Below are 27,476 nucleotides of genomic sequence, written 5' to 3'. Positions count from 1 at the left end.
CAGAAATGTGACCTTCGTTCCATTTTTGACAGGCTTTTTAAACATTCATGGTGGGTGAGATTTTTTTTTTTTTTTTCAAAAACATACACACACAAATAAAGAGAAAGTAAAAAAAGACATTCATTGAATGAAAAAGAAAGAAGCAAAAGAAATCAAATGACCCTCCCTGCCAACATCTTCCACAGTAAAAGGCATTTGTTGGCTTCTTGTTCATTGTGTGTTGGACCAAAGGACGATAAAGGGTAAAAAAAAAAAAAAAAAAAAGTCTCTCTCTCTCATACTTACATTCAGGCCTGCGGTACACTTTCAATGGAAAATAACTGCCGGATGATTATGTGGATGATTTGTAGTCAAACCTATCCTTAGCTTGACTTCCAGAGTCAGAAATTTCATTTTTCATTATAACGGTTATTCGCTTTCTTTGCAAGATTTAGGTGGGGAAATTTATTCCACTCTCATTATGTGCTAAGCTAAGCTAGCTGCTGTGTGCAGCCTGATACTTAACATACATAAGAGTGGCATCGATCCCCTCTATTCCTTTAATTTTTCTGCGCCTTCACTGGCATGTACATAAACAAATATGGAGTTGACATTTCTGATCTACTCAGCTGACATTTTTGAAAGTATACCGCTGAGCGCGCACACACACACACACACACACACACACACACACACACACACACACACACACACACACACACACACACACACACACACACACACACACACACACACACACACACACACACACACACACACACACACACATATGCATGCACACACCTTCACACTTGGAGAGAGAGTGCTGACTGAGAACTGCTCTGCGCTTGATCACCACGGCAGCCGATCTCAACAGCCTCCGTTAACTTCAGGTCAGTCTGACTTTCCTCCAGATGCTTTCCTGGCTCTTCGGTGGGGCCGCCACAGTCTGAGCCTCCGCTGTCTTCTGCTGTCAAAGACGGCGGGCGGCTGCTGGGACCAGACGACAGGTTGGTCATTTCTGTCTCGTCGTGAGAGTAACGACCTGAGTCACCGGTTGCGTGGCTGCCCTCACTGTTGGAGGAGCCCTCCGTGTCACCAGGACGCCAAAGCAGGGCCTGCATGGTAGTCGGCTGGTCTGGAGACATGGATAGCTCCTCTTCAAAGGTCAACACTGTGGTAACGGGCTGGAAGGAGGCAGTGCCGTGTCTCATATTCTATAGCAGAAAGAAAATGTTGCTGGATGTCTTATTTTGCATTCACATGCTGTCATCCACATTACAAACAGAAGCTGAGGTTTGGGTCTGCATGTTTTTTTTTTTTAAAAACACATTTTTCTGTAGCCTGAGGCTCAGCTCAGGGCAAGAGAGTCCCTTGTCATTTATACAGCTGGCTAAGCAATGAATTGTGAGGATTTTTTGCTGATAACAAGCAGGACTGATGACTCTCAATCTTACCTGTACGGCTTTATTGTCCTTTTTCACATTACTGCTGAAAGAAAACCACCTCTCTTTCTTCTGAGTGCAGTGTTGAACAGGACCGAGACAGTTAATCATGAGATTTGTTCCACCCTACAAGTGGAAAAAATATTTTTCTTTAAGTATGCAAAGGAAACCATGAATATGATTGAAACTGAATTTTCAGTCACTCTTGCAACTACATTTTCTGTGCTTCTGAATACGTCAAGGTCCCCACAATGTTTGAGTTTTAAATTCCACAGTTTCTCTATACAATAAATGATTATTATTATGGTTAATGGGTTTTCATCATCAGTACCTTATGTACAATTTCATGTTTCCTAAAAGTTGAATATGTGTTAGTATCCGTCTGACATGCTGTTCTAAGTACCTTGGCATCAATGAAATGGCTTTGACTCATCATTGGCATGGTCACATCAGCGTTCTCAGCCTGTCCCTCTGCGCCCAGTCCTGCAGCTGAGGCAGATGCGCTCACTCTATCTCTGTGTGTTTTGACAGCTGAAAATTTCCTGAAGGGAAACAAACATGGCATCACCACAGACAGAGGATTTTTGAGGAGACTGGGCTTTTGCTGTTAAAAACATGTATCAGCCCCATTTCTGAGGACATGCTTAGCTGTCACTGTGCTCAGATGAGTACCTGTTTTTGCCTCTGCAGACAATGACGAATGCGCAGATGATGATGCAGATGAGAGCGATGCAGACTCCCACAGTGATCCCTGTCATCGACTTCTGGTCCAGATGGTAGAAGCCATCAGAAAAGGCTGTAAAGGATGAAAGCAACGAGGTCAGATTATCAATCATTTGCCATAGGGATGTCTCAAAAAACTTAATTAAATTCAAGTTCTATAAGATCCCAGTCATGAGACATCAAGTGACCTGTGGAGTGTGTGGAGCCATGGGAAAGCCGAGTATCGTGACCAGAGGAGAGATCTGCTCGTACTGTCAGCTCCACTGTATGAGAAAATGGCCCATCACCCATGCTGTTGGATGCAGAAACTTTCACCAAGTAAATCTGACCAGGTTTCAGGTTCTCCAGCAGAGCCATGGTGATGCTCCCTGTTGGTGAGAAGAAGTGCAACGTTTTTTTTATTGTCACAGATCATTACCATATTTAGGCTTTTGTTATTTCATCTGATTACTCCTGTTCAGATATTCTATGACTCCACTTTGAAGTCATGTAGTGCATAGCTGGGATGAAACAACTTATTTAAAAAAGATCAAAGATCATGAAGGTTTTGATCACATATTACAGTTGGTTATTTAACTGCATTTAGTTGTGGTATTTACAGGAATAGTTTGACATTTTGGGAAATGCATTTATTCGTTTTCTTGCCAAGAGTTATATAACGAGATCAATTCCACTCTCACGTCTGAACACTAACTATGTACCTGGACCCAGTGATTGGTAAGCTTTTCATAGCATAAAGACTGGAAAAGGGGAAATACCAAAAACTGCTTTCCCTCACATCTTAAGCTCTTTAATCAACACATTACATCTCGTTTGCTAAATTCCTACAAAAAAGAACACAGAAAAGGGGGAAAATGAATAAGGATGGATTTTCCCAAAATGTCCAACAATTCCTTTAATCTTTGAGCCCCTGACATAAGATAAAATAATCTTGAATAAACTTATGAAGTTCTGTTACTCTGATATGTAGCTGAGTCTGGTCAGTGAGCTGACCCTTGAAGAACAAGACAATGTGATGCAGTGAAAGACACTGAAGACAAACATAAAAACAATCCTCATGGCTGAGAGGTGCCATGTAAGGGGAACTTCTGAGGGGGAGAGCAGAGGGTCAGGGGATCAGGGCTATACACATTCCCTTATCCAGTACCACCCACTCTACACACCACCAGGGTCCCAGCAGAGGCTCGGGGGGGCTGGGTTGAGCTGGAGGGGCTTTCTGAAGGCTTCACTTTTGACCCCTTCACCAGTGGCAAAAGGGGAATTGTGTGTCTCTTCTGTGCATTTCCTGTGGTCGTATGCTCTTAAAAACACCTACGGTGCCTCACAAACCAGATACAACAACAGCTTTGTAGTTATGAGTGCCTGAGACTGAGAGGACTCTTTTAGGATATTTTGATACGTTCCTTTTTCTAAGCTCTCCACATTAACTTTATTTCTTTATGCCATTATACTCTCTCCAACAGTGTATATCTCTGTGAATCATTCCATTAAATGGTCATTTCATGTTTAACATCGCTTACAAAAACGTAATTGTAGTAGTTCAAAATGGTCTTTGTGTGAAAGGGTAAATTAAAGTCTTAGTTGTAATCACATTAAACCTTCAAACTGGTCTTTTATCAGTAAGACAAAAGCGATGAGCTCAATCTCTCCTGGCACCATTCAGGGATCACAATGAACGCAGAGATAGATTGGAGGATCAAATGAGTTACTGATTTCCAATGGACCATTTGTGTGAGAACAGAGGAATACTTTGCTTCTGCCTCCCCTGCACATCTGCACAAGCTCCTTCTCTATGCATCTCTGTCCACACTCCTCATTACCTTCTCTTTGCAGCACTTGCCATTCCCCCGCTATCCAGGCGTGTCTGGAGGCATACAGGATCACGTAATGTGTCACAGCTACGTTGGGTTCATCTGGGGGTTTCCATGAAACCAGTGCCGTGTCCTCTTCAATCAGAGTCACTTTCACATTGGAAGGGGGCAGAGTGGGAGCTGAGAGGTGGATGTATGACAAGAACAAGGTCAAATAAAAATACTGCGAAAAACCAGGATTTCATAGGTAACAACAATATGTGAAGAAATTTGAGCTTGGCCCACACAGGATTTTTGTGCACAATTTTGACAGTGAAATTTGAGAGTTTGAATCCTACCATCAGGGAAAGTACTCTGATAGACTACAGGGCTCCAGGGGCTGGACAGGTGGTCAATGTGAAGGCGAATGGCAAATTCATACTTGGTGTTGGGCTCCAGATCTCGCACCAGGAGGCTCTGCTCACTCCTGCAGAAGAAAGACACAACAGGGACTTAAAAGGCCAGTTCACTCGAAACATAATACATTCCCCTGTGACTAGATGAGGATCTATCATCCAAACCGGCTCAATGTGATTTGCTGAGGTTTGGAGATATTAGATATGGTCATCACTCTAATAAATTGCAATCAATGACATCTGACTCCAGTGTGCCATAAAATCCAAAACAATACATTCAATACATTTAACAGTTATGATGATGAAGACAGTCATATTAATCACTAGATTTGAAGTTTTACTGTGTTTCTAACTATTTCTTTAAGAAAAGTTCTCGCCCAGCAGATGGTGATATAGAGCTGTGCTGGCAGTGATGGAAAAGAAACCAGTAACTTTCCCCAACATGTGCCAGGAAAGCAAATGTAAAGTGCAGTGTTGCAAAGAAACAGTTTAGCTGATATGACAGAGCTGAGGCTGTGGTAATTATCTGCTGCTCATGTGTGAAATTATTGTTGATAACATTACATGATCAAACTGAACTGTGGCACGAGACATCACATGGCAAGCTACACAAAACACACTGTTATGTGTGTTATACAGTCTGTCTCGTTTCACTTTCCACAAACCCCTTTTCTCCAAACAGGAAAGAACACACAGTAGTCCCCACAAATTTATTAAAGCTAAACTGATCAATATTATACTTCATCAGCTGACCGGAAACTCTGTTTTTAATGAACATGTAAATTGCCCCTAACAGCATAATATAAGTGAAATATGTGTGTGAGCTTGCTGTGGGGTTCGGCCCCCCAAGTGTCCAAAACAACAGACTAAAACTGTTTTAAATGAAAGGCTGTATGATGAAGAAATTCTTACGTCTGCAGGTAGAGCACCAGGGAGGCGTTCTGCAGGCCTACTGGGTTGCAGCGGACAGTGTAGTTGAGCGCATGGCTGGAGGTGAAGGCTGGTCGACCCCAGTGCAGAAATATGGCAGTGGAAGTGTTCGTCTGGGTGTACACATTGTGCGGAGGAGGTGGAGGCGGCACCAGGCGATCTCTAACAGCTGAAATTACATTAAATGTTATTACCCCCACTTTGGTAGTTCTAAATGGGATAAATACAGAGGACACCATCATGTGTCAGATGTACTGAAGAAAGCATATAGTGGGACTTACAGACACATCCAGGGGTGCTGATAGTCTGGTCAGCCTGGTAGCCATCTCCAACAACATTATATGCCAAAAGCTTAACGTGATACTTCTTCCTTGGGTCTACATTAAGAAAAAGAAAGACACCAAAATGTGTAAATCAATAACATCATACAAATGTGAAAAACACACAAAGTTCAGACTTTGTATAGTCTTAGATCTGGACATAAATAAACATCCAGAGATTTATTCTCACTAACACTCCACAATCAACGTAATAATTCAGCATGGACCACAACACCAAGACAGATGACAATGTGGTTCAAAGGACTAGGTCTACAGGAAGCAGGGGTGACACGTGAGAGAGACCTGGGCTGTGTGGGTGTGGGGTCAGTGGGGTTTTCTGGTTTGATAGTGTGGTGGGAACTAGACGTGAGGCAGGGCGACAGATGCTCAGTGCTGCAAGTCCTTTGGTCATTTTCTGAAACACTCAGGGCAACAGAACAGAAAAGGTCCATGATCCATCACCCTGTCACCGGGAGTCTTTTCATTGCAAATACTCCAGCCCCCATCGGACCTGCTGGTCAGTGGTCAGTGGCCACTCCTATTCAGGTCCAGAAACTGGGGGTTAAATCGACGGACAGAATCCCCTGGGATGGACATCACTGATGGTCAACAGCAGTTGCAGGCCTCAGTGACCCTGAAGACCCTGCTCTGAACAAAAGCCATCTGACCAAATGTCCCTTTCACCCCTAAAAGAATAATGATTGGCTTCAATTTCAATGTTGCATATAATATTAATATAGATAAAGAAATGCCCACTCATCCCACACCTCTTTAATTAAGGTTTCCTAAATGCTTGGTAACAGTTTGCTGGGAGACCAAAGACTTTCATGCTCATCATTTTTGCAATATTATTTTTGTCTAACAACCATCAGCATTTTTTTATTGACCCTGTTACTACTGCAGCCCCGCAGAAAACAAGCTTCTATAGCTGTATGGGACATTTAGGGGAGAAGACTCAGACTCAGGAAGACCACAGGAGATGAATTTGTGTCAGTCGAGGGTAGAGAAGTTTAGGAGGGGTGGAGTCGAGCTACTTGCACCCCCATGCAGCCCTGAGGAGTTTCACCAGAGCCAAACCAGGGCCAGCAGGTCAGGCCGAGATTAAACTCTGAAAGAATCTGAGGTCATGGGTGTAGAATATGAGATGAGCCTCGTCTTTTGCTCAAGGATTCTCCCTGAGTACAACTATACAACTATCACAAAGACAATGAGGAGTACATGAAAACACTTATCACCGATAAACTGCATCATGAAAGTCTACCATGCCAAGACTGAGCAGGCAGATGATCTGAAGTAAAAGAAGTTCTCTTCATAGATTTCTTTTTCTTGTTGCAACAGATAAGTAAAACCACAAGGACTAAACTTCGTGTACAATGTCCACCTCGTTACCCAGCGCTTCTGCCCACTTTGTTATGCCTCAGTGTCCACCTCTAAAGAGGCGCAGGCACGTAGTATGCACCTCTAACAGCCCCACAATACAATGGGCCTTCCGTAATTATGCGAGAGAGTAGCTCTGCAAGGGGGGAAGCTGTGACATCTGGGCCACAACCTTTGACATGGAATCTGGGCAAGCTAAATCCTGCAAAAGGAGGGGTTATAGGGCTCTCTGTGAGGGGGGAGGGTCAAGCTGAGGAAATGAGTGGAAAACCAGGGAAGAGTCTAAATAAAATGCCACTTAATAGGTGCTGACACAGTTGTCCTGATGAGAGAAAACTCAGAGGACAGGTTGGTTTTTTCACTCATGGAACAGATGCCTGAAGCTCTGACTTGAAAACACTATATGATCAGATCAATTGTTATTATATCCTTGTGAGTCCATAAATAGCAAAAAAAAAAAAATTAATATAAAACGCAGAAAAGCAGAAAATTCTCACATTTCTAAAACTGTGATACACTAATATTAAGAATTAAATGATTAATCAACTATCAAAATTGTTGTCAGTTTATTCTTAATTAACTGACTAATTGTCTCAGCACTACTTGATATTGCACTGGACTCAGAACTAAAGTCACAAAATCTAAATGTGGCTGCATTACAACACGTTACATTCTTAGAGAGCTGAGTGCCCTGAAGAGTGAAGACATTTTTCTGTCCTTCCCAAAGGAATAAATCTCATGGCCTTATTCCGATAAATTATGATGTTTGTATTAAAGGACATATTTGAGCCATTTGTGGTCACTCGCTTTTTTTTTTTTTTTTACAGCCAAAATGCAGATCCTGTTGGTCCCTGAGGTTTTGTTCTGGCTTGCAAAGGACCCCCCAGGCCACAGCAAGCCAGGCCTGAACAGGGGCCATAAATGTCAACTCCTGCATGAACCCACACACCAGCATCTATCATCTCTCTCCTCCCCCTCTTTCTCCTTCTCTCTTTTGCCCTTACTCACACAAATCAACAGAGACATACTGACACACACACACACACACACACACACAGTGCAAACTGACCTTTTACACTGAGAATACAAATCTAGTTTTCACACCACGCACACTTTGCCTTGAGTTTGATAAAAGGAGTGGACAAGGTGCAAGATGGCCTGCAGCTGTGAGATAAATCTACAGTCGTGCACGCAGCACTGCCTGGTGCCAACAGGTATGAGAGGCATTTAAGCTTCGACTACGACTACATGTTCCCCTCATGGGCTGAGCAGAGAAAACACATGCGAGGAAAGGTCACATCACAGTGTCATTTATACCCAACTCGAGCCTCTCAAACACATTCCTGTCTCTCTGGGTGTGCTTTCAATCATCTGGATCGTCATAAGTGTTAATTTAATAGCCAGCTCAGGGAATGTCCTTCTGCAGCTGTACACAGAGCTGAATCAGTAGAATCTAGTTTGACCACAGCTGATAGTTGAGAAATCAATGTTATTGGCATAAAAAAGGGCGGCTGCTATGTGCATTATCACTGGAATAGGAAATGCCATTTACAGTACAAGCAGATGTAATGTGCAGAGATCACCTGTTAAGAAAAATCAGCATTGGGCATTTGGTAAGCTCGAAGACACAAAGTTTCCTTAAAAATTAAATTAGAGAATATGTAGCTGCAAATCTGTGCAGAGTGCTTCAGTTTGAAGCTATAATATTTAGCAAAAAATGTCTCAGAAGTCATCTGCCAAAGAAAAAAAGGAAAAGTATAATGTTCTCTCAGTATGACTGCAGCACAAAAGTGTAGGAAGAGAGAGCTACATGTTACATTACAAACAGAAAAATATTCTCACAGGGTGAATTTGCTTCTGCTGATTAAAGTTAATTCACTGCTGGAGTGCAACAGAGAAATCTTAATAAACCAAAGCCCTGTCTGATCTATCAGCTCCTAAAGTGCGTATTCCCTCATGTATTATCATTGTGGGTACAGAGTTCAGTGTTTCCTCTAGGATTTTTTTCAGCAGCGGGGGGCAGGCTCTCCAGGGAACCAGTGCGGCATAAACAAATGACACTTGATTGCAGATTTTACTTTTACAACCTATTTATTGAATGGCCAATTGAAAATTGCTTTTTAAAGGCTGAATGTATGTATGTATGTATGTGTGTGTGTGTGTGTGTGTGTGTGTGTGTGTGTCTGTGCCCGTGCGCTGTCTGTAACCCCCGCTCCTCCAAGCTCATCTGAAAATGCAGTCATGCTATCAATTAGTTTACTCACGTTAGCGACACTGAGTTGGCACCGGGCCCAATTAACTTAAGCTACCGATGTGTTACGTAACGTTAGCTGGCCATCAGTATTTTGCGAATGTCTATTTAATAACTCTCTTATGAGTTATTTTAAGATAATAAGTCTACCTTTTCTCCGGTAAGTCGCTGCCCTATTTTCCAGACGACACTCCTGTGACTCTCTGACCTGGTGCCTGTGTGCTTGACGTGATGTTGCGAGCAATTAACGTCAGACTCTGCTGTGAAGGTGGAGACATGTGGCGGTGGTGTATTTGCGACAATAAAAAAACAAAAAAAGGGAAGAAATCTGAAGGAGCGGCGCCTAGGATTTACGAATGGCGGCCCACCACTCCTAAATGAATGTACGGGAAACACTGGAGTTGTTATTATGCCCCACACTTGTGGAGCAGATCACCAGAGAATCTCAGGTGTGGCCGTTAAAATGAGACACTGTCACTCCTGAAAGAACAAATGATCCTAACGTAACATAACGTAAAACTTATTTGGTCTGGTATGACCATTTGCATATGGCGGTTAATGTTAGCTACAGCCAACTTTAGATACAGAAGATGCTGCTTTATAACTGACATTACTCAGTGAGTAATTATTGGTAACAAATGTTAAAGCTATTTAGTCAGATTCCTCACAGCACAGCAGGGTTTTTTTCTGATGCAGGATGTGTTGCCACACATGAGGACAGATGCTGCATTTTACACCTCTCTCCTTTTGCAAAGTGCTGCAGCTAATTCATGCATTTCCTTTAGGTCTTGGCTAATAAACTATCTTTGTGGCTCTAAAAGCCAAACACAATGAGAGTCTTTGATGTCAATGCTCCTCCAGCAACACTGCTCAAAGCAGTCATAAAACACATAATAAATCTGCCTCCACAAAACTGCTTCCCTCTCTTCAAAACACAGCCCTGCAAAGCTCCTTTATCAAACAAAAAGACAGTTTCTGCTGAAACTCTATCTTTGATATTTCTATTTTTGCTTATTGTCATATATATTTATCAGCAGCTGTGACTGCAGCTTCCTCCTCCCAAAAACTTTATTCAATATTGAGAGATATCTGATGAAACAAGGAAGAGCAGGTAACTTTTAAAAACTGCAAATCTCTCCATATTAAGAAATTAGATAATACCAAAGCAATTTATTGAATAAGACACAAATTAAACTGAACTCAGTGTAATTTCAGTGATATGATGGAACTGGCATGCCAGGTTTGACATATATATATTTAGTTCAGTAGTATTTGTGTACATTATCATGAGTAGAAACAGGGGTACTTGTCATTGGTTTCATGGTAGATGCATTGTAGCAATTGCATTAATAGTGGTGGTGTTTAAACCATTGAACTAAATATCTAACCAACTAAATGCCTGCAGCAGTTAGAGTTAACACCTAAAGTAATTTATAGTGCCTCCTCATCTTTCTTTCTTTCTGATCCTGTACAAGCACTGAGCTTCCTGATTTACAAGTCAGCTGCTGACCACCTGGTTGACCCCCTCTGGCCACAGATGGTCAGTTGTCCACTGCATTGGCCTGATCCCCCTTTCCTCTCTCAAACAAAAAAAGCCAAAATGAATCTGACCTAAAGGCCCCAAGAGCTGTGATATGCCCCAAACACCACCCAGCAGCTGCTGAAAGGACACACACACACACACACACACACACACACACACACACACACACACACACACACACACACACACACACACACACACACACACACACACACACACACACACACACACACACACACACACACACACAAATCCTGTGCAGAGGTTGGGAGGTCATGGAAGTGGGATGTGGGATGTGGTGCTGTTCTGTTCCATGGCTAATGGTGCTGCTGGACACGTGACAAGACTTAAGGCAATTAATCACTCATAAGCTGTCAATAGATGCTACTGCTGGTTTTAACCACACACTATTTCACTGAAACTTCTGTGAGCTTAAACATTTTACATTTTTTCATTAAAATCTTGACAATCATTTGTAGAAATATGTGGGTGCCTGCTCAAATCCTTCTTTGTCTTTAGATTCCTAATGACCCACTATAATCACTAACATGTATGAAATGTCATCAGTTATGCTTGTAAGGCCATTTTTTAACATCACAACCAGCAGCACTGATTGGAACTCATACCTTAAAGCACTGACAAGTTCAAGAACTTTTAAGAAAAGTAGTTTTTCTTCATCAAGATGAAAATCTATGCAGTAAGATTCTCTTAAATAAGGTCAGATCATCCACTGTACGTGCAAGTTTCTGTCATGTGTTGCTGTTGAGCACTGGCATTCACAAGAAGAAAAACATGCCAATACTATATATATATATATCCTGCTTACCAGGTAATAAGGTGGCAGGAGGTCACGCAAACAATCTGAAACAGAACTCACCAAGGCCTCCAATGGTGTGTGTATTATCTGAGGCACGAAGCTGAACCGGGGCACTCTCTGACTGGCTCTCCTCATGGTAGAACAGTCTGTAGCCTTGTACACTGGCTGAGTTCTTGGGTGCCAGTTGCCAGCGCACCAAAATAGTGGTGCAGTTTAAAGGCTCCAAATGCAACTCAGGAGCCAGAGGAACTAAAGAGAAAGGAGTCAGAGAAACATTTATATTTTGATTATGATATTCAGCAATGGATTACAATTCTACACTTAAAAAAGCTCCATGAGCAAAAATAAACAGTGCTGCTCACACTCTTTCATTTTTGCACTGTGCCACAGCAAACTATCTTATATTCCCTGAAGGTATTTCAAACCAAACAAGACTTCAAAGAGGTTGTTCTGTGATGTGTACCTTATGACTGAATTTTTTTAGAAAATCTGAACTTGTTCTTAGAAAACTGGAATGGCGTCACCAGGCTGTTTCCAGTCTTTGTGTGACAACAGAGGAGGTTCCTGACCAGGAGTCTTCTTTGAAAAGTGAAACTACTATACCTCACCAGCTGTTTCACAGTCAGTGCAGGCCAGAGACAACCACATAAGCAGTAAAGGGAGCAATTTCATCACATTTTCAGTTTAGGAATAAGGGGAATGAAGTTTACCCATAAAAGACCCCTGTATGAGATTTAACTAGAGACATGGGCAATAGCGATACAGGAAAACAGAATGCACCCCTCCCCCACTTCAAAGCTTTAGATGTGGCTCTAAGCAGCCATATACTCTTTCCCACCCAGAGGCCTGATTCGCTCCCTTTATGACCCATGACTGAAGCCCCTCCAATGTTACTGACAGTGCAGGGCAAAGGTCACAGAGTAACAAATGCAATGCCTTAACAAGATTATTAGAGCAAGCTCTTCTCTTGACTCTTTCTCATGGTTTAAACAGAAGAGACAAGTTCAGTGATTCATTTTTATTGGCTGAAATTCCTCTATGTGTGGATGTTACTATTTTTCAATGTGCCTGTACATTTGACTTAGCTACACACTGCTATTTCAGAAATTATGAGGACAACTCTTTCAAATGTTTTACCTCGAGCACTGGATGCCTTTGGGGTGCGGTGGGATGTCCATACAGACTGCTCCCCCCACCCTATGCTGGTGGCAGCAACAATACGCAGGAGGTAGATGGTGTCAGGTTGGAGGTTTTCCAGGAGATGCTGAGTCTTCTCTCCAGGTAGCTCTACCTGCGAGACTGTACTCTCAGCACTGGTGCGATAGGACAAGCGGTAAGCGGAGATTCGGCCACGGCTCAGCTTGTCTGGAAGGGGCTGCCAAGACACCTGGATGTCCATGGGACTGTGGCTGGTGAGGCTGAGTTCAGGGGCACGGAGGGGAACTGTGGATCGACAAAACATGAAGGTTAGGCCTGAGAGAAAATGCCTGGAAATCAAAACACTCCACAGGAAAGGAACAAAAATACATGAGTTTGTCTACCTGGGCACGTTGTCTTTTACATTAACAATAACGCTCATTCACTGCAGTTAAAATATTCTGAAACATACTCTGAGGTCTTACAGAAAAAGAGCACCGTTTCTCCTTTATTTGTCCACCTCACTCTTATATTTGTCTTCCACTGTGGGAAGGATTATATGGTTTAGAGAAGCCCCTGGGTGTATGCCTCACCATCCTCGAGTGTCTGCTGGAACACGTGGTCCGACATACGACTGGCTCCCATGGGCATGTAGGCCACGACGTAGAAGGTATAGTTGCGAGCCGGCTCCAGGTCATCAATAATATATCGAGTTGTATCGTTTCCAATGACAACTTGATATTCCTCATTGTTTAATCCTGTAAAAATGACAACAATGACATTGCATTGTAAATAAATCAAATCTTTAGCATGAGGAGATGAGAAATTCATTTTTTTCTAAAAAGTAATCTAATTTTTTTCCACATCTGTTTCGATAAATTATAGCATATTTCAAAATAATATATATATATATGTCAACAAAAAAGTTTGTATTGCTTTGACAAAAGTTGGTTTATTTTATTTGGTGAAAGATACACACTTGCACTATTCTTTCCAAATGACTTACTGAGTAATAGTTATTTAATTAGAGCAGATTAGCAAAATAACACAAAAGCTGTACTTGATAAAAAAAAAATCACCTGGTGTGATTTCTGACCTTGTAAACAAAGTACTTGAGGAGAAAGAACAAAAAGCTTTCTCCATAGCCTGAATGCCTCTGTAAGCTTTTCTGAAAAGTGTAACAAAGTCTCCCTTCCTGTCCAATTCACACCCTCCCACTGCTCTCGCAGAATACACACTTTTGGACACTCCATCACATGGGCTAATTAGTTCCTCCTATCATTAGAGTCTCCATTTAGTGGTAAGCTTCTCTGTAACTTCAGGTGGAGATTGTACTGTCTAATACTCTGTCAATGTGGATGAACAGCCAATCACTGTGACTGGGACCAAGAAGACTGTGTCACTAAATTTCAATTAAGCGCTGAAAGAGCCTGACAGATGTCAGTTATTCAAGAAAAAAACAAAGAGAATTTGTTCAACTTCTTTTTATTTTGACCTCCTTATCCCTCACAAAATCAAGCAGGTGTTCCTTTTTCTCTCGTTAAATTCTGTACATTTCACCTCCCGAATAGAAGTGAGTGGCATTATAATTAAGTGCAGTGCTTGAAAGCAGAAGCTGGATTTTTTCTGGAACGGTGCATTGTTTGAATGTGACTCTTGTTGTCAACAGCAAGAGTTCCCAGGTTGGCTGAAAGGCTTTTCTGCTGTCACACTGCAACCCTTGTGCTTTTTGTGAATAGTTCTGTCTGCCTCCTGCATCTAATCAGCCAAAAAGGAAGGGACTCTGTGCCTCAACACTCTTCAGGGCCATGGTCTATAGAGGACTATTCCTGTTTGTCCAGAAAGAGACGTTGCTCTTCTATATTTTAGCAGACTATTTCTTTTTCCCCTCGACCTCTGCCCACCAACACTGCATTGACAACACAGTCAACTCTCACATTATACAGTATCTTCTAGACAGGAAGTGGCATAAATTAAGTTCCTAATTGCTCTTTCGTGCTGCTTTAAAAGGAAAACTCCACTGAATTTACACATCAAAGTCTGTTTCCAGGTCTTGGAGAGTACTACTGCATCCATCAAAAAAGCTGTACAAAGTTTCCAGAGGGAGCTTTGTGAAGTCTGGTAAATTGCTTCAAACGATGTCACTTGAGTCAGTGTCAATTAGGGTTGAGAAAAATCTGCGGGTGTGCTGTCAGAAAGAAGTGATCTTAGCAGACCTCTGTAGACCACTCCTCATCTCTTCTTCAGGCTAGCACCTCCAGGCTACATTACCCGCTACAAACATAACACACCAGAATCTCCACTCCTGTGGAACTACACTGTTGGCAGTCTAGTTGCATTGTGGGTGATGTGGGCACTGTGTTTTGACGTTGAATAATAATGGATGATATATAATAAAAAAAGCTAGATCTCTGGTTCTGCTGCTCAAACTGTCCGTCGTGTGCAACAGTGTTATAGGAGTGCAATGCTAAATCGGTTAAGTACTCTTTTAAAGTTCAGACGCATGAAATATTTCAATGTTTGAACGGTTTCCTTCTACGAGAGATAATATCACTGTGTGACAAAAAGACAACAAAAATATGACCCCTGGTCTTACTTGTTTGTTTACACACCACTCACCTTCAGCCTTCATGTAGTGCACTGAGTAAGCAATAACTTTATCTGAGTTATACAGAGGCCTCTCCCAAGCCAGAAGGATGGCGGAGCTCGACACGGTGTCAGCTCGGATGTTCCTGGGGGCGCTCGGCCGATCCTCAGACATCACCACAATGAGCCTGGCCATGGAGAGGACCGAGCCCTGCTCACTCTCTGCCTGGCACTGATAGATGGCATCGTCCTCAGGGATGATCTGATTGATGACCAGTTTGCTGTGGATACAGATGTACACAGATGGCTTCATCCTGAGGCTCCTTTACTAGAATGTAGTCAATCTATAATTACCTTTAACAAGCGCTGACAGTTGAATAAGGAGTGGAAGCAAATTACAGGGAAACCAACTAAAACCCCATTTGCACTGCTGTAAATTATTCAGTTTCCTTGCTACTGTAAGGACAGCAGTGAATTATTTATTTGAATAGCTTTAAATGTCAAGACAAAAAAGAAAGTTAAACGAGTGTTTCGTGGTAAAAGCACTTAGGCTTTCAGTTTTCATTATCTCTGCGCATACAGACTTGTCAGAAAAGGGATTTATGTATCTCAAGAACGACCCTTTAACTGAAGAGAAAGATACCTGTTGTACATCTTGATACGACCATTGGAGTGAACATGCTCTCCGTTCTTGAACCAAGTGATTTGAGGTGTTGGTACTCCTTCAGCCTGGCACACAAAGCGGGCGGTGCCGGCACGTGGACGGGTCAAGCTCTCCGGCCACTCGACCAAGGAAGGTGGTGCTTTAGAAGAACATCGATGAGAAAAAGAAAAGAAAGAAAAAAAAAATGGTAGACATATATAACATTGACCCCAGTCAACATCCTAAAATTGAATCATTTACATTATGGGGACTGGAGTTTTGTCCCCATAAGGAAGGAGAGTCCCCACAATGTGACTGTGTAAACTCTAACACACACACACACACACACACACTACTCTATATCATTACCTAACACAGTGACATTGGCTGCAGCAACAGTATAGTTTCGCGTGCCAGGGGTGGTGGCTCTGCACATATACACTCCTCCGTGCTGGGGCTTGATGTCTGTGATAATGAGGTTGCCATTCCCCAACACTTTGGTGTTGTAAACATCAATAGACTTGCTGTCAGCTCGGCTCCACGAGATGATGGGTCGGGGATTGCCTGTGGCCATGCACTCCAGGATGGCGTTCTGGTGCAGAGACACTGAAATATTCTGTGGCCCGGCAATGATGCGTGGCCTCTGGGGGAGCTGGGGGCTAGGGGCTGCAGAGAGAGAGAGGGGGAAGAGGGAGAGGAAGACCGCTTTAGTGCATGTGGTGTGATATGACATATACTGTAGATTAAAGTGAAAATACTATCTCTGTGCTGTCCCTTTAACGAATAAATCAGCCTTTCAACCAACTATTGACCAGTCTACACTTACTTGAGAGACATAATCCGATCACCTTACTATTTCAGTGCAGTATTGGTCTTAATATGGTAATTTCTCTCATAAAATAAATAAGAACACCTATTCCACCACATATTCCTTTGCCTAGATTTAGGTAAACATCTACAGCAAACACAGTTTATGATGTATTGATGTCCTTTACACAACACACTTGGAAAAAGAGCTGGTTGACACACCTGGGGTGACAGTGAGGGTGGCCTCTGTGCTTCGGCGGCGGCTGGCAATGTTGGTGGCGATGCAGCGGTAATTCCCAGCATCTGCCTGCTGCACCCCATGGATCTGAAGAACACCACTGGGCAGGACTGTGATTCTATGAGGACAGAGACACACACAGATACAATACAGCATTTATCACTTTCAGTATGGAGCAATTACAGGTCAACTATTTGTAACCACTGACAATGTTAAAGAGTAGCTCCAAAAAAATCTGCTGTCCAGTAAGTATGTGAAAAATGAATACCATGAAGTTAAACTGAAAACAACAGAGGGCATACCTTTCAGTGGCAAGGGGTAATGTGACCCGATTGAACTCCCAAGTGATGATTGGAGGAGGGTGTGCACTGATTTTGCAGGAAAACCTGGCAATTGAACCTTGTGTCACCACTATTGATGTTGGCTGGATTGCAAAAGACGAGATACCTGCAGCAAAACAGAGTAACACGAGGCAATTTAATGTTCTGTATTACTGGTACCACACTGAAATTAATTTCTCCAATATTTCTTCTAAAACTGCTTTTTCCCTTTAGTGTCCCAGAATAATGTCTTCCAGCCAGTGCCAATAAATAGATGGTTTACATTTTAGGATTGGCTAAGAACAGGTGACCGTGAACTCACTTGACAGCTACATTTATCAACTTTTTCAGCCCCATATTGAGGTTGTAGATCTGCCAAAGGGCATTATGAGGAGAACTGGCCAAGATGTACAGCTTCAACTAACACACAAAACTCTCTGTGTCTCATACAGTAGAATTCTTCCCTGTAACCGAGAGAGTATTCATGCTTTTATCTCCAACATGTAGTCTTCTTAAGAGAAAGGCAAAGGAAACCCCTTTCCCTTGAGCTACTTCTTTGTTGTAAATGCTGGTGTTGCATTTCGCTCCATGAACTGCCACAAAACTTTCTTTGACACAATACTGAAGCACATTAGACACTAGCATTATCAAATGCCATTATAAACATGTGTCTGTGACGGGTTCTACGAGATCAATCCAAAAGGATGATCATTTAATTAAGTATTTCTTAATTACCCGTCTCCCTTTCCAAACATATTGATGTATTTCAGACATCTCAGTCAGATCCAGCCAATGTCAGAAAACAGAGATCCCTATTACCTAAAGCTACAGACCTGCTGAGTTCTGCAGGAAGGTGATGATTGGAGTGGAACAGCTACATCCTGCGTGGATAGGGTTTCCCTGAAACTGAGCTGTTGTCAGGCACCAGCTGAGCAGCAAGCAATTCGGGCCTAACATGAATAACAATAAGGTCTTTTATAGCGAACCAAACAGCCAACAGAAGTGTACGCATTTTATAAGGATTTAAGTTGTTTTAGCCCTTTTGGTAAATAAATGCTCTCTTTCTGTAGACGGCGGTTCCTCCCAGGCCATAAAAGCCGTAACAGTCATTAAGGTCACCCACTGCTGTACCGTCCCCCCAGTGCTCAAAAAGCTGAAGAAGCCTGAGGTCAATCATTTGTTACAAGAAATCAATTGCACTACTGTTTGTGCTTGAGAGCAAATACTGAGATGACCAAAAAACAGGCAGCATCACAGCATGTTAACATTATTTCATTGTCATAAATATATCTCATTGTCCATGGTACACAGATGGATAAATTAATAGTCTGTAAAGGATTTTTCCCATAAAGCTGAGTTTATCAACTTCTCAGTAACAGATAAACAAACACACTGTGGTGCTCTTTCACCTCAGTGGACACATCCAGAGCTTCTTCTGCTGCAGTGAGCTGTCAGCACTCCGCAAAGAAGAAACAAAAAGCCAGAGGAAGCAGGGAAATCAAGCTGAAACCACGTCTGTCGAGTACTCCGAGTGAAAAACATTAACATACTTATCAGTGTATTTCTCCACTGAAACACACAACGCCATGCTGTGTTAAACTTTGCTTTCGAGAGAGGTCCACAGGAAATCCCTCCACTGTCATAAACACGCAATAGAGTGTTTGAGGGCTGTGTGGGATGGCTGTGTGTGAGCAGTGTTGCCAGGTGTTGCGGTGCTAAACAGCAGGAGAGCTCTGACTGCCAAAAAAACACTTAGTGAATTATGACTTTTACACAACTTCCCTTCAAATTAAGCCGACATTTGTGCAAGTAAGAGCACCACCTTTGCCGAAGGTAAGGGTGTCAGTTTTGGTTGAGGATTAAATTGTATTTCTGATTGAGTATTCCTAACAGAATTTACTGATTAATTACAACTGATTCACTTTTTGTAGATCGGTGTATTTTCTGTTTGCTGCTGGGTCTATTCTTTCCCATTGATACGAGGGACTTCATAGAAGTATGAATTGAAATGAATTTGCTCATTAAATGCAAGGATGCTGTTTACTACACGTGTTTTCCAGACTGAGAGAAATTCCTGGTATATGTCTGATATTGCTCATTTCGATCAATCCTTTCACCATAGACACATGTAGTCAAATTAGTCCTAAGATGTTATCCATTTAAACTCCACTGTGGTTGTTTGATGTGAAGACAGAAGTAGCGGTAGGCATTCAAAGCCCTCCTCCTTCACACACTCACCCTCTCCCACCCCTCTGTGTTAATGCAGACTCTTAAAAAATAATATGCTGAAGTGATAGGGCATGAGAGATAAGCTACACTCATCCTCTGCCTCACTACTTTGCCTTTCCATTCAGTCAAATGTTGCTGGATTGACAAACAGCAGGATAATCATTGATTATTGATAAACAACTAAGACAAGGAGGAAAATCTATAACTGTGAGGGTTTGTTGAGCATTAGCCAGAGCTCTCCTAGCTGAAAATAGAAGGCTGACCTTCTGCTTTGAGCGCCGTTGATTGCTGACGGGCTTTTAAAGTCCGAATGAAATTATTAAGGCAAAAGCGCAAAGCTCCTTCCAATTTTGCTTTAATTATCTGCATTAACTCATTCAGCTATCTATTATTTGTGTGTTACTAAAATAGCAAAATGGCTTGTGTGTGTCACTACCTTTATTCCAACAAAATACATAAATAAAAAGCTCTGGTCTTTAACATTTCTGCCAAGTAAAACACTGAGCAAATTCCTCAGACTATTCCCCCAAAGCATGCAGAAACTGTTCTGATGATCTGTTCGCCCCAGCAATCTCACCTCTGACCTCCACAAATCCTGGTTAGCACCCAACTCAGGCAGAGCCCTGCATGACGAGCCGAAACCAGCGCTGCTGCTCACCACTGCCCTGCAAACTGCCTAGAAACCACTCAGTTTGTTCTCCAGCTGCAACATTTTTAAGTGCTGATTTGTAACAATATACTTCTCTCCTGTACCAATGACAACTGCCAGTTGCTGCTGCAACAACAAATAAAACAATATGCAGTCCAGCTGCTGCAAGACATTAAATCACAACTAAAAAAAACTGCAATACAATGAAGGTAACAGAGAAACAGTCAATTTCTCTCTCTCTCTCTCTCTCAATCAGGACAGAAAAAAGAAACAGTTTCATGTTAATGCACGATAGTTGAAACTAAATGCACGTGTGACATGAAGTGACAACAATGTCCAGAGTTCAAACTTTAAAGCTGAAGACATAGGAACGCGAGCCTGTGCAAAGCCCTCCTGGTTTATTATGTTATGTTCTAACTACAGTCTAAACTGAAACGGAGGAGTAAAGCTTTAGTCGCCTCACTTCAACTTGCAACAGATGGACCTGCTGATGCCAGCAGCTCAACAAACTAAAGGTCAGTGGACAGGTCAGGCACAAACAAAGGTTCCCTTACAAATACCAGGAATTAGTTCAGCCTCTCTCCTCTGGTTACTGTGGTCAGTTTCTCAGCCAGGACACAGCACAGCGTAGTCTACCTGCTCGTGAGCTTCAAGGGGTATAAAAGTGCTGATTTTGTTAGGTTTTGTCCTCCAGTGATGCTTCTTTTGGTATAAATCAATCAATTATTAATCTTCAAAGTGATAGTGATATAAAGTGATATACACCAAAGAACATTTTACACATCTCATATAAAACAATATGCACTTTCTATATCCTACCTAAAATGTGTAGTTCTTGGGCAGGTAAGCGAACACACTGTGTATCAAAAACATCCTCAGTGACAGTCAAGTGCCAAGACAAGATATTATCATTAAAGACTTTTTTTAAATCAAATGCTGGAATAGACAAAAATCCCTTTCGACTGAAAAGAACAATCTAAGAACAGAACCACATCTTAAGTCGCTTTTCAGTTTCCTAAAAAGAGGAACCTTGAAACTAAGAGGCAGTTTGTGTTCAGTTATGCTGTGTTCATCTACTTCAGCTATGTGGACGGCAATGATGTCCCCCAATAGTCCCAAACCCAACCCCCAGGGTAATCTTTTAGGGGAGACATTAAAATTGATCATCCTCTCCTGATCCTGCAGGCTGAATGATAAATTGATGGCCTTTTGCATCAGGAGGCCCATAAAAAAAAAACCTTAATTAATTCACTGAAAGAACCCAGAGAAGTTTCACATGAATTCTTCTTATGCATGCTATTCCTGTGAAGTGGAGTACACCACATGCTTATACCAAAATAAGTTCATTTTACATTAACTCATTCTGCACCTAATACTGAAAATTACAGCTATTTCAATTGACAGATGAGTCCTTTACAATGTGTCGTGTAAGATAAGATAGACTTTATTTATCCCACAATGTGTACCCTGCTGAACATTAATAATAAAAGGCCCTGGAAAAAAAAAGAAGGTTGATAAGAAAGGACAAGAACGCAGAGATGAGAAAGCCAGCAAATCAATCACTGGCTGGCTGGCAGATTTGCTGCTGCTACACACAAACTGCAGGACAGTGAAGTGACCACTGGCCTGGCTAAACAAAGAACTATTCCCATGAGCAGCGTGACCTCTCAGCACCGACTGGGCGGTGGGGGAGTGGTGTCGCAAAGAGCATCCACCCCCGCCCCCCTCCAATCCCTTATCTCTGCCACAAAGTTTTCCAATCATTCAACAGCAACCCTCCACTCACCACACACAGTGGCTTCATTGTCTTTAATCTCCGTATCACAACATTGAGATGAAGAAGTCAATCTGTAAGAGGCTACACTCTGTTTTTGGCAACAGTTTTATCTTTTGTCGTGGTGTGTTAGAAAATAAGTTGACGGCAGATGACAAAATAAAAGCTGTGTTGTACAACAGCAGATGCGAACAAGAATGATGCTTATGAAAACAAAGGTAGACCCATTGGTGTCCGCTGCAGCAATTGATAAAGCTAGATGAGCATCCAGCATTACTGCAGGAAAGATTTAAGTCCTGTGCTCTGTCTCCCTGCCCTCCATCTATTGAACAATTTAAAGAAACCTTTGACCTCTGGGCCTGCTGCTCAGGGGAACCATGGTAACCTTTCGTGTCCAGCGGAGGAGAAAAACAAGATTCCTGGCTTTGAGCTGTCTCACTTAAGGCCATCTCATTCATTCACACCACAGCTCACACTGTGCAAGGTTTGCTTTCGTCTTATTGGGGTTTCTAATTGTGCCGAGCCAGTGCAAGTTAAATACATTCCCTGGCAACTTAAAATAATGCTGTACTCCTGGCCTGGCTGCCTTAGGACACAGCAGTAAGGTAAAGTAAACTTTGTAAGAGAATAGCAGCAGCTCATTCAAATATCTCATTTAAATCACACCAGTACATCAAAACTGCAATGTGGGATGCCACTGCAAGACACTGATGCTTATTTTGCTTACTTAGGTATGCACTGACAGATGATGCAAGACAGATCCTCAGTGCAGTTTCTTCATCATAAAATGTTAAGTTCTCAGTTGTCATATCGGCTAACATAACAACGATTCAAACGAGTTCACCACAGTGTAATAGAGGAAAAAGCTTGCGAGGAATCTGACGTTTTTTTCAGTTTTCATGCCTTATGTACCTTCAGTCACATGGTGCAAAAGCCCCAAAAAAAGCAACTCAGGAGGCAATCTCTCTCCTGAAATCCCCATCAATCTGAACTCTATTGACAAAAGTCACACGGTGAGGCTCAAGTGTCGCATTCCTTTTCATCAAGACCAAATCCATTCTCACCTTTGTGCTTTAGCAACACAATGTTTAAGTTTATCCTCCATCACCATCACAGTCCTCAAAGAGCAACTGGCAGGTCCACAGCTTCAGCATATAAACACAGGATTAAAAAGCCCACAGTGGGCTCCATCCTTGCATAAAACACATAAAAGACATAAAACATAAAAAATTCCTACTGTCATTGTTGCTTAGAAATAACTAAGCTAGAGGAAGGGAAATGGTAGCGTCACTGTATGTCTGCAACTAACGATTATTTTTATTATTGATTAATTTGATGATTTTTTCATGATTAATAGATTTTGTCTACAGAATTTCCAAAATTTGTGAGAAATGCTAATCACAATTTCCCAGAGCCCAAAGTGATGTCTTCAAATAGCTTCTTTTGTCCAACCAACAGTCCAGATGCCAAAAGTCCAGAAATGCAACAAATCCATACACATAAGAAGAACAGAAGAACAGTTATTATTATGTTGATCGACTAATTGTTGCAGCTCTACATCATTGATAAAAATGGATATTTCATCGGCTTTGGAGTGAAGGTACTGAGGCATGCTACACTCGGGACACAGAGACACTTGGATCAAACTATTCGTAGTATGTTCTTTCTCCAGTTAAAGTAAATCAAAAACAAATGTCCATGTTCCCAAAATCTCTGAGCAGACTTCCATGGAACAGACATGTCATACAGCAGAGCCATGCTGTTTCATGAGGACTGCCATCTTGACTGTTTAATCAAAATGTAGACTGAGAATCAATCTCTGATCTTTAACTTTTGCAATTAATGTACAATTACCCCTGCAGTGGATCCAGCTGTTCTGTCCACTGATATCAGGACAAACAATGGTCCCCAAAGAAACCGTTTTCTTTTATGAGTATGTGGGGGCAACAGGGGTGTGGTGGGGGGTTGGGGGGCAACGTGGACAAAAACAGTCAAAGAGTGAAAAGCTTTTCACTCTTTCACCAGAGTAGTGAGGCAGAAAACAATTGTGTGCAAAGCCTCCAGCCCCTACTGACCTGGTAAGACCTGCAATAAAGTTTGGTCATTTAGACACTCAGGGTAAGGCTGTGGTACTAGGAAACAGCAATTCACATTTGTGTGTGTGTGTGTGTGTGTGTGTGTGTGTGTGTGTGTGTGTGTGTGTGTGTGTGTGTGTGTGTGTGCGTGCGTGCATGCACGCGCGCGTATGTGTGCACACCACTTGCAGCAACCCCCACTGCTACCTCTGTGTCCTTCAACAGAGCATTTCTCAGGTATGTGCAAACTTTATGAGCTTCCAGATAGACCCTCAAGCAGGTCTAAGTGCCATTTCAAAACAAACTAGTAAAGCTCACTGGCAGCCTTTATCACCTCTTAACTTCAAACTATAAAGTAGGTAAACTACTCAATTAATTAATAAAACAATAAATACTTTTTAAGCACCAGGACATATCTGAGCTATGACAAGGATCTCTACCAGAGAGCAAGTGCAGTACATCAAGTACAACTTCCGAATAGTTCATGTCAACTTGCTCATAAAACTCAACAACTGTTATGTAACTCACCCATTTAAATTTACAGTTAAATTGAATTTTAGCATCTTGCATGGAATGCTAAAAATGCACGTTTTAGCACAGACGGGAACGTGTTGCCGGCAGGGTAGAAGTGTTAACATACATGTTGCGAAAGTGGCACAGCAAGACGCATGGCCAGTGGTGTAGGAGGAGGGGATATAAGGTCCCAAAACACCAACTCTCTGCCTGAAGCTTCTCTACTCCTCCCTTAAAATCCATGGCCAGCTCACACAGCACTGGAGGAGGAAGCATTCCAAAAGAACAATTCCTCCAGCGATCAGGGTGCAATAACATGAAAGCCTCCGCCTGTGAATGGGGGTCATCTGCTCTTTCGCAGTGGAAAGCTGGTATCCTGGACAGCTCCTAACCTTTCAGCTGCTCCTTCATTAACACACCAATGGGAATATTCCCCCTCCAAACAGCATCTTTTCTGAGCTCCAACTTTGAAGACTTTGTCCCTCTTCCTCCACTGCCACCATCAAAGCTGCCCCAAATGCAACATCGAGCAGCAAAATAACTAAATACACATAGTAATGTGTATACAGGTTTAAACTCCTTGGATGATTGATGCCAGGATATCTGAATCTCACCTAGTGATTACTGCAAGTAAATCAGCAGCAGAACACAAAAAAATCGGACTCTGCTTGAACCTGATTTCAGGAGTCCATCACATCACGTGTCCTTCACACTGATGTGTTTCCAAGTTGATTCCAGAATGATACTCACTTGCGATTGTAAGACGGGCTTTCTGGCTCAGGATTGCGCCATACTTGTTCTGAGCAAGGCACTGATAGAGCCCTTCATCTGATTTGTCTCCTCTTCTGCTCTCCACCTCTGAAATATAAAGGGAGCCATTGGAGAGCAGGTAAACCCGTTCGTTCTCCATCAGGTTAACTCCATTCTTGAGCCATCTGACGTCGATGGGCGACTCTCCATGCGCCTGACAGTCCAAAATAACAGCATCTCTCCGCATGACAGTGACATCATGGGGCTCCTTGATGAAAAATAACTCGCTAAAGCATAAAACACCTGTGGAAAGAGAGAAGAGTGTGGCTCAATATCTTCTGTATGGATATTATCAGTGTTTATAGTCTTTGATGGATACAACTGTGACACACTAAAACACCCTATTATGGTGAAATATCACATCTCAGAGGTTGGGAGGACCACCAGCAATAGGTCTACTGGCCTGGAGAGAAATCACATTGTGGCTTCATACTGTAATGTCTTTCAGGCTCCACTTTAATCCAATTACTTACAGCTCATAAAGTCACCAACTGAAGGTGAAACAGTGGATCCTATTAGCCCCTTTAGTTTAAATAGAAACCTATTACTGAACTCTCAGCACGAGCTTTATGTAATGTTTCATTAATGTGACCTTTGTGGACCGAATAAAGAGACACTGTGCCATTCCTAAAGGGTAATAACTCAATATATCCACAGAACACATAGGAGGGTATTCACATCCAGTTCAAAGCAATAATATAACAAAACTATGTGATACTTCTATCTTTCAACCAGTGTACGTCTGCCACGGTTTTCTACCAAGTCACAGGCAGGGGCCATTCATAAAGCCTGAGCACAGCATGTGTCTTTCTGGAGTCATTTATCTCCTGCAGCAGCTCTATGTTTGATATGAGCTGGACTCGCTTTGAATTAGTTGATGCACACGGCAGATCTCTCATTGCAGCTCTGTAATTGGATGATACTGGTTAGAGGATCACAGAGTCACACTGTCGCTTACATTACACGTACTGTCACTTTACCCTTGTCTGGTCGGCTACTCATTTTATGCCCCAATATAACAGCTAGATAAGGCATAAAATCAAAAACGCCTCACAAATGGTGGTATATCCACAGCCCTCTCACTCAATAGCATCCGTTTAGCTGGAGCTTAAAAGAGTGTTGAATTAAAGAAAACTGGAAAAACTGGAAAAGCACAAGCAGTGGTCTCACTCTCCAGGTCAAGTTAACTTCTTTAATTATGACCCTGATTATGACCTTTTAATATCTAATAGGAGAAAGTTAACGTTAACTGACAGTTGAATTAGCTAAAACAGACAGTTTGTCACTCAGTCAGGCGACAATTTAGCATTATAATGATTAACTAAGGTTAATTTATCAACAATTTGCATATGTAAAGACAAAAAAACAGGTATTATGATAGCACTGTAGTTTATTCGTCTTTCTCCGTCACTGGCTTTGGTGATAAACGTTGGGAGCTGGCGGTGAGAGGCGTTCAGGGACGCTAAGCGTTCAGGTTAAAGTTACTGAGGAGCTTTAAACTTAGAGGTCCACGGCGGCTCCTGTTCAGGGTCCACAGTTAAACACAGCTCAGGTACGGGCAGCCACAGTGATGCACCCAACACTTCATTAGTATTTTAACTCTCTCACAAAATGCCTTTGAAAACGCTCCTTACCTGAGATTGGAAGAAAAACAACGAAGAACAGCGAACGCTGGTATAATTTCCCTTTGACAGGCGCCATTTACATGAATTGTCCGTGCATGCCAGCTACTCTCTCATAGCTGCTCTCTCCACATGAACTGCGTCGTTACTGAACGGGGAGCTGGCGGTGGGAGCTGCTGGAGAGTGGTTTCCCTCCTCTGAGATGGACACAGTCAATTAATCACATCCGTGTGCCTGAATGAAGCTTTTCGTCTACCGCCACCTAGCGTTTGCTGCGGGTCACAGAGAGGACACCTCCATGAGGCCTGATCAGCTTTCAGCCTGCTGTTACCTGCTTGACTCTGCACCACAGTAAAGGTGAGCGCAAAGGTACTAATGTAGTTTCTTTGCCACTGTGTTAATAAATAATTTATGAGACAGGTGAACAAGCCACCTCAATACTACTATGCCTGTGATGTGTCCCATTGATTTGAGCCTGCTTT

The 27,476-nt window shown here is 42.3% G+C and overlaps 1 protein-coding gene across 1 annotated transcript; it reads right to left on the bottom strand.

Moving 5' to 3' along the window:
* Window positions 1–785: 785 nt before the first annotated feature.
* prtga (protogenin homolog a (Gallus gallus)) lies at window positions 786–27,073 on the bottom strand. Its single transcript, XM_070962668.1, has 19 exons — window positions 27,007–27,073; window positions 25,313–25,615; window positions 17,305–17,449; window positions 16,987–17,120; window positions 16,327–16,623; window positions 15,958–16,117; window positions 15,348–15,595; window positions 13,322–13,486; window positions 12,729–13,034; window positions 11,652–11,840; window positions 5,565–5,660; window positions 5,266–5,452; window positions 4,297–4,424; window positions 3,968–4,138; window positions 2,336–2,515; window positions 2,097–2,220; window positions 1,828–1,966; window positions 1,437–1,550; window positions 786–1,196 (listed from the first exon to the last, which is right to left on the bottom strand). Exons 1-19 carry the CDS (start codon window positions 27,071–27,073, stop codon window positions 786–788), a joined length of 3,564 nt encoding a protein of 1,187 aa, XP_070818769.1.
* Between the last annotated feature and the right edge of the window lie 403 nt (window positions 27,074–27,476).

Source organism: Chaetodon trifascialis, chromosome 1 (assembly GCF_039877785.1).
Source record: "Chaetodon trifascialis isolate fChaTrf1 chromosome 1, fChaTrf1.hap1, whole genome shotgun sequence".
Lineage (NCBI taxonomy): Eukaryota > Metazoa > Chordata > Actinopteri > Chaetodontiformes > Chaetodontidae > Chaetodon > Chaetodon trifascialis.
Note: the sequence above shows the minus strand (reverse complement) of the source record. Positions and strands in the feature narration are given on the sequence as shown.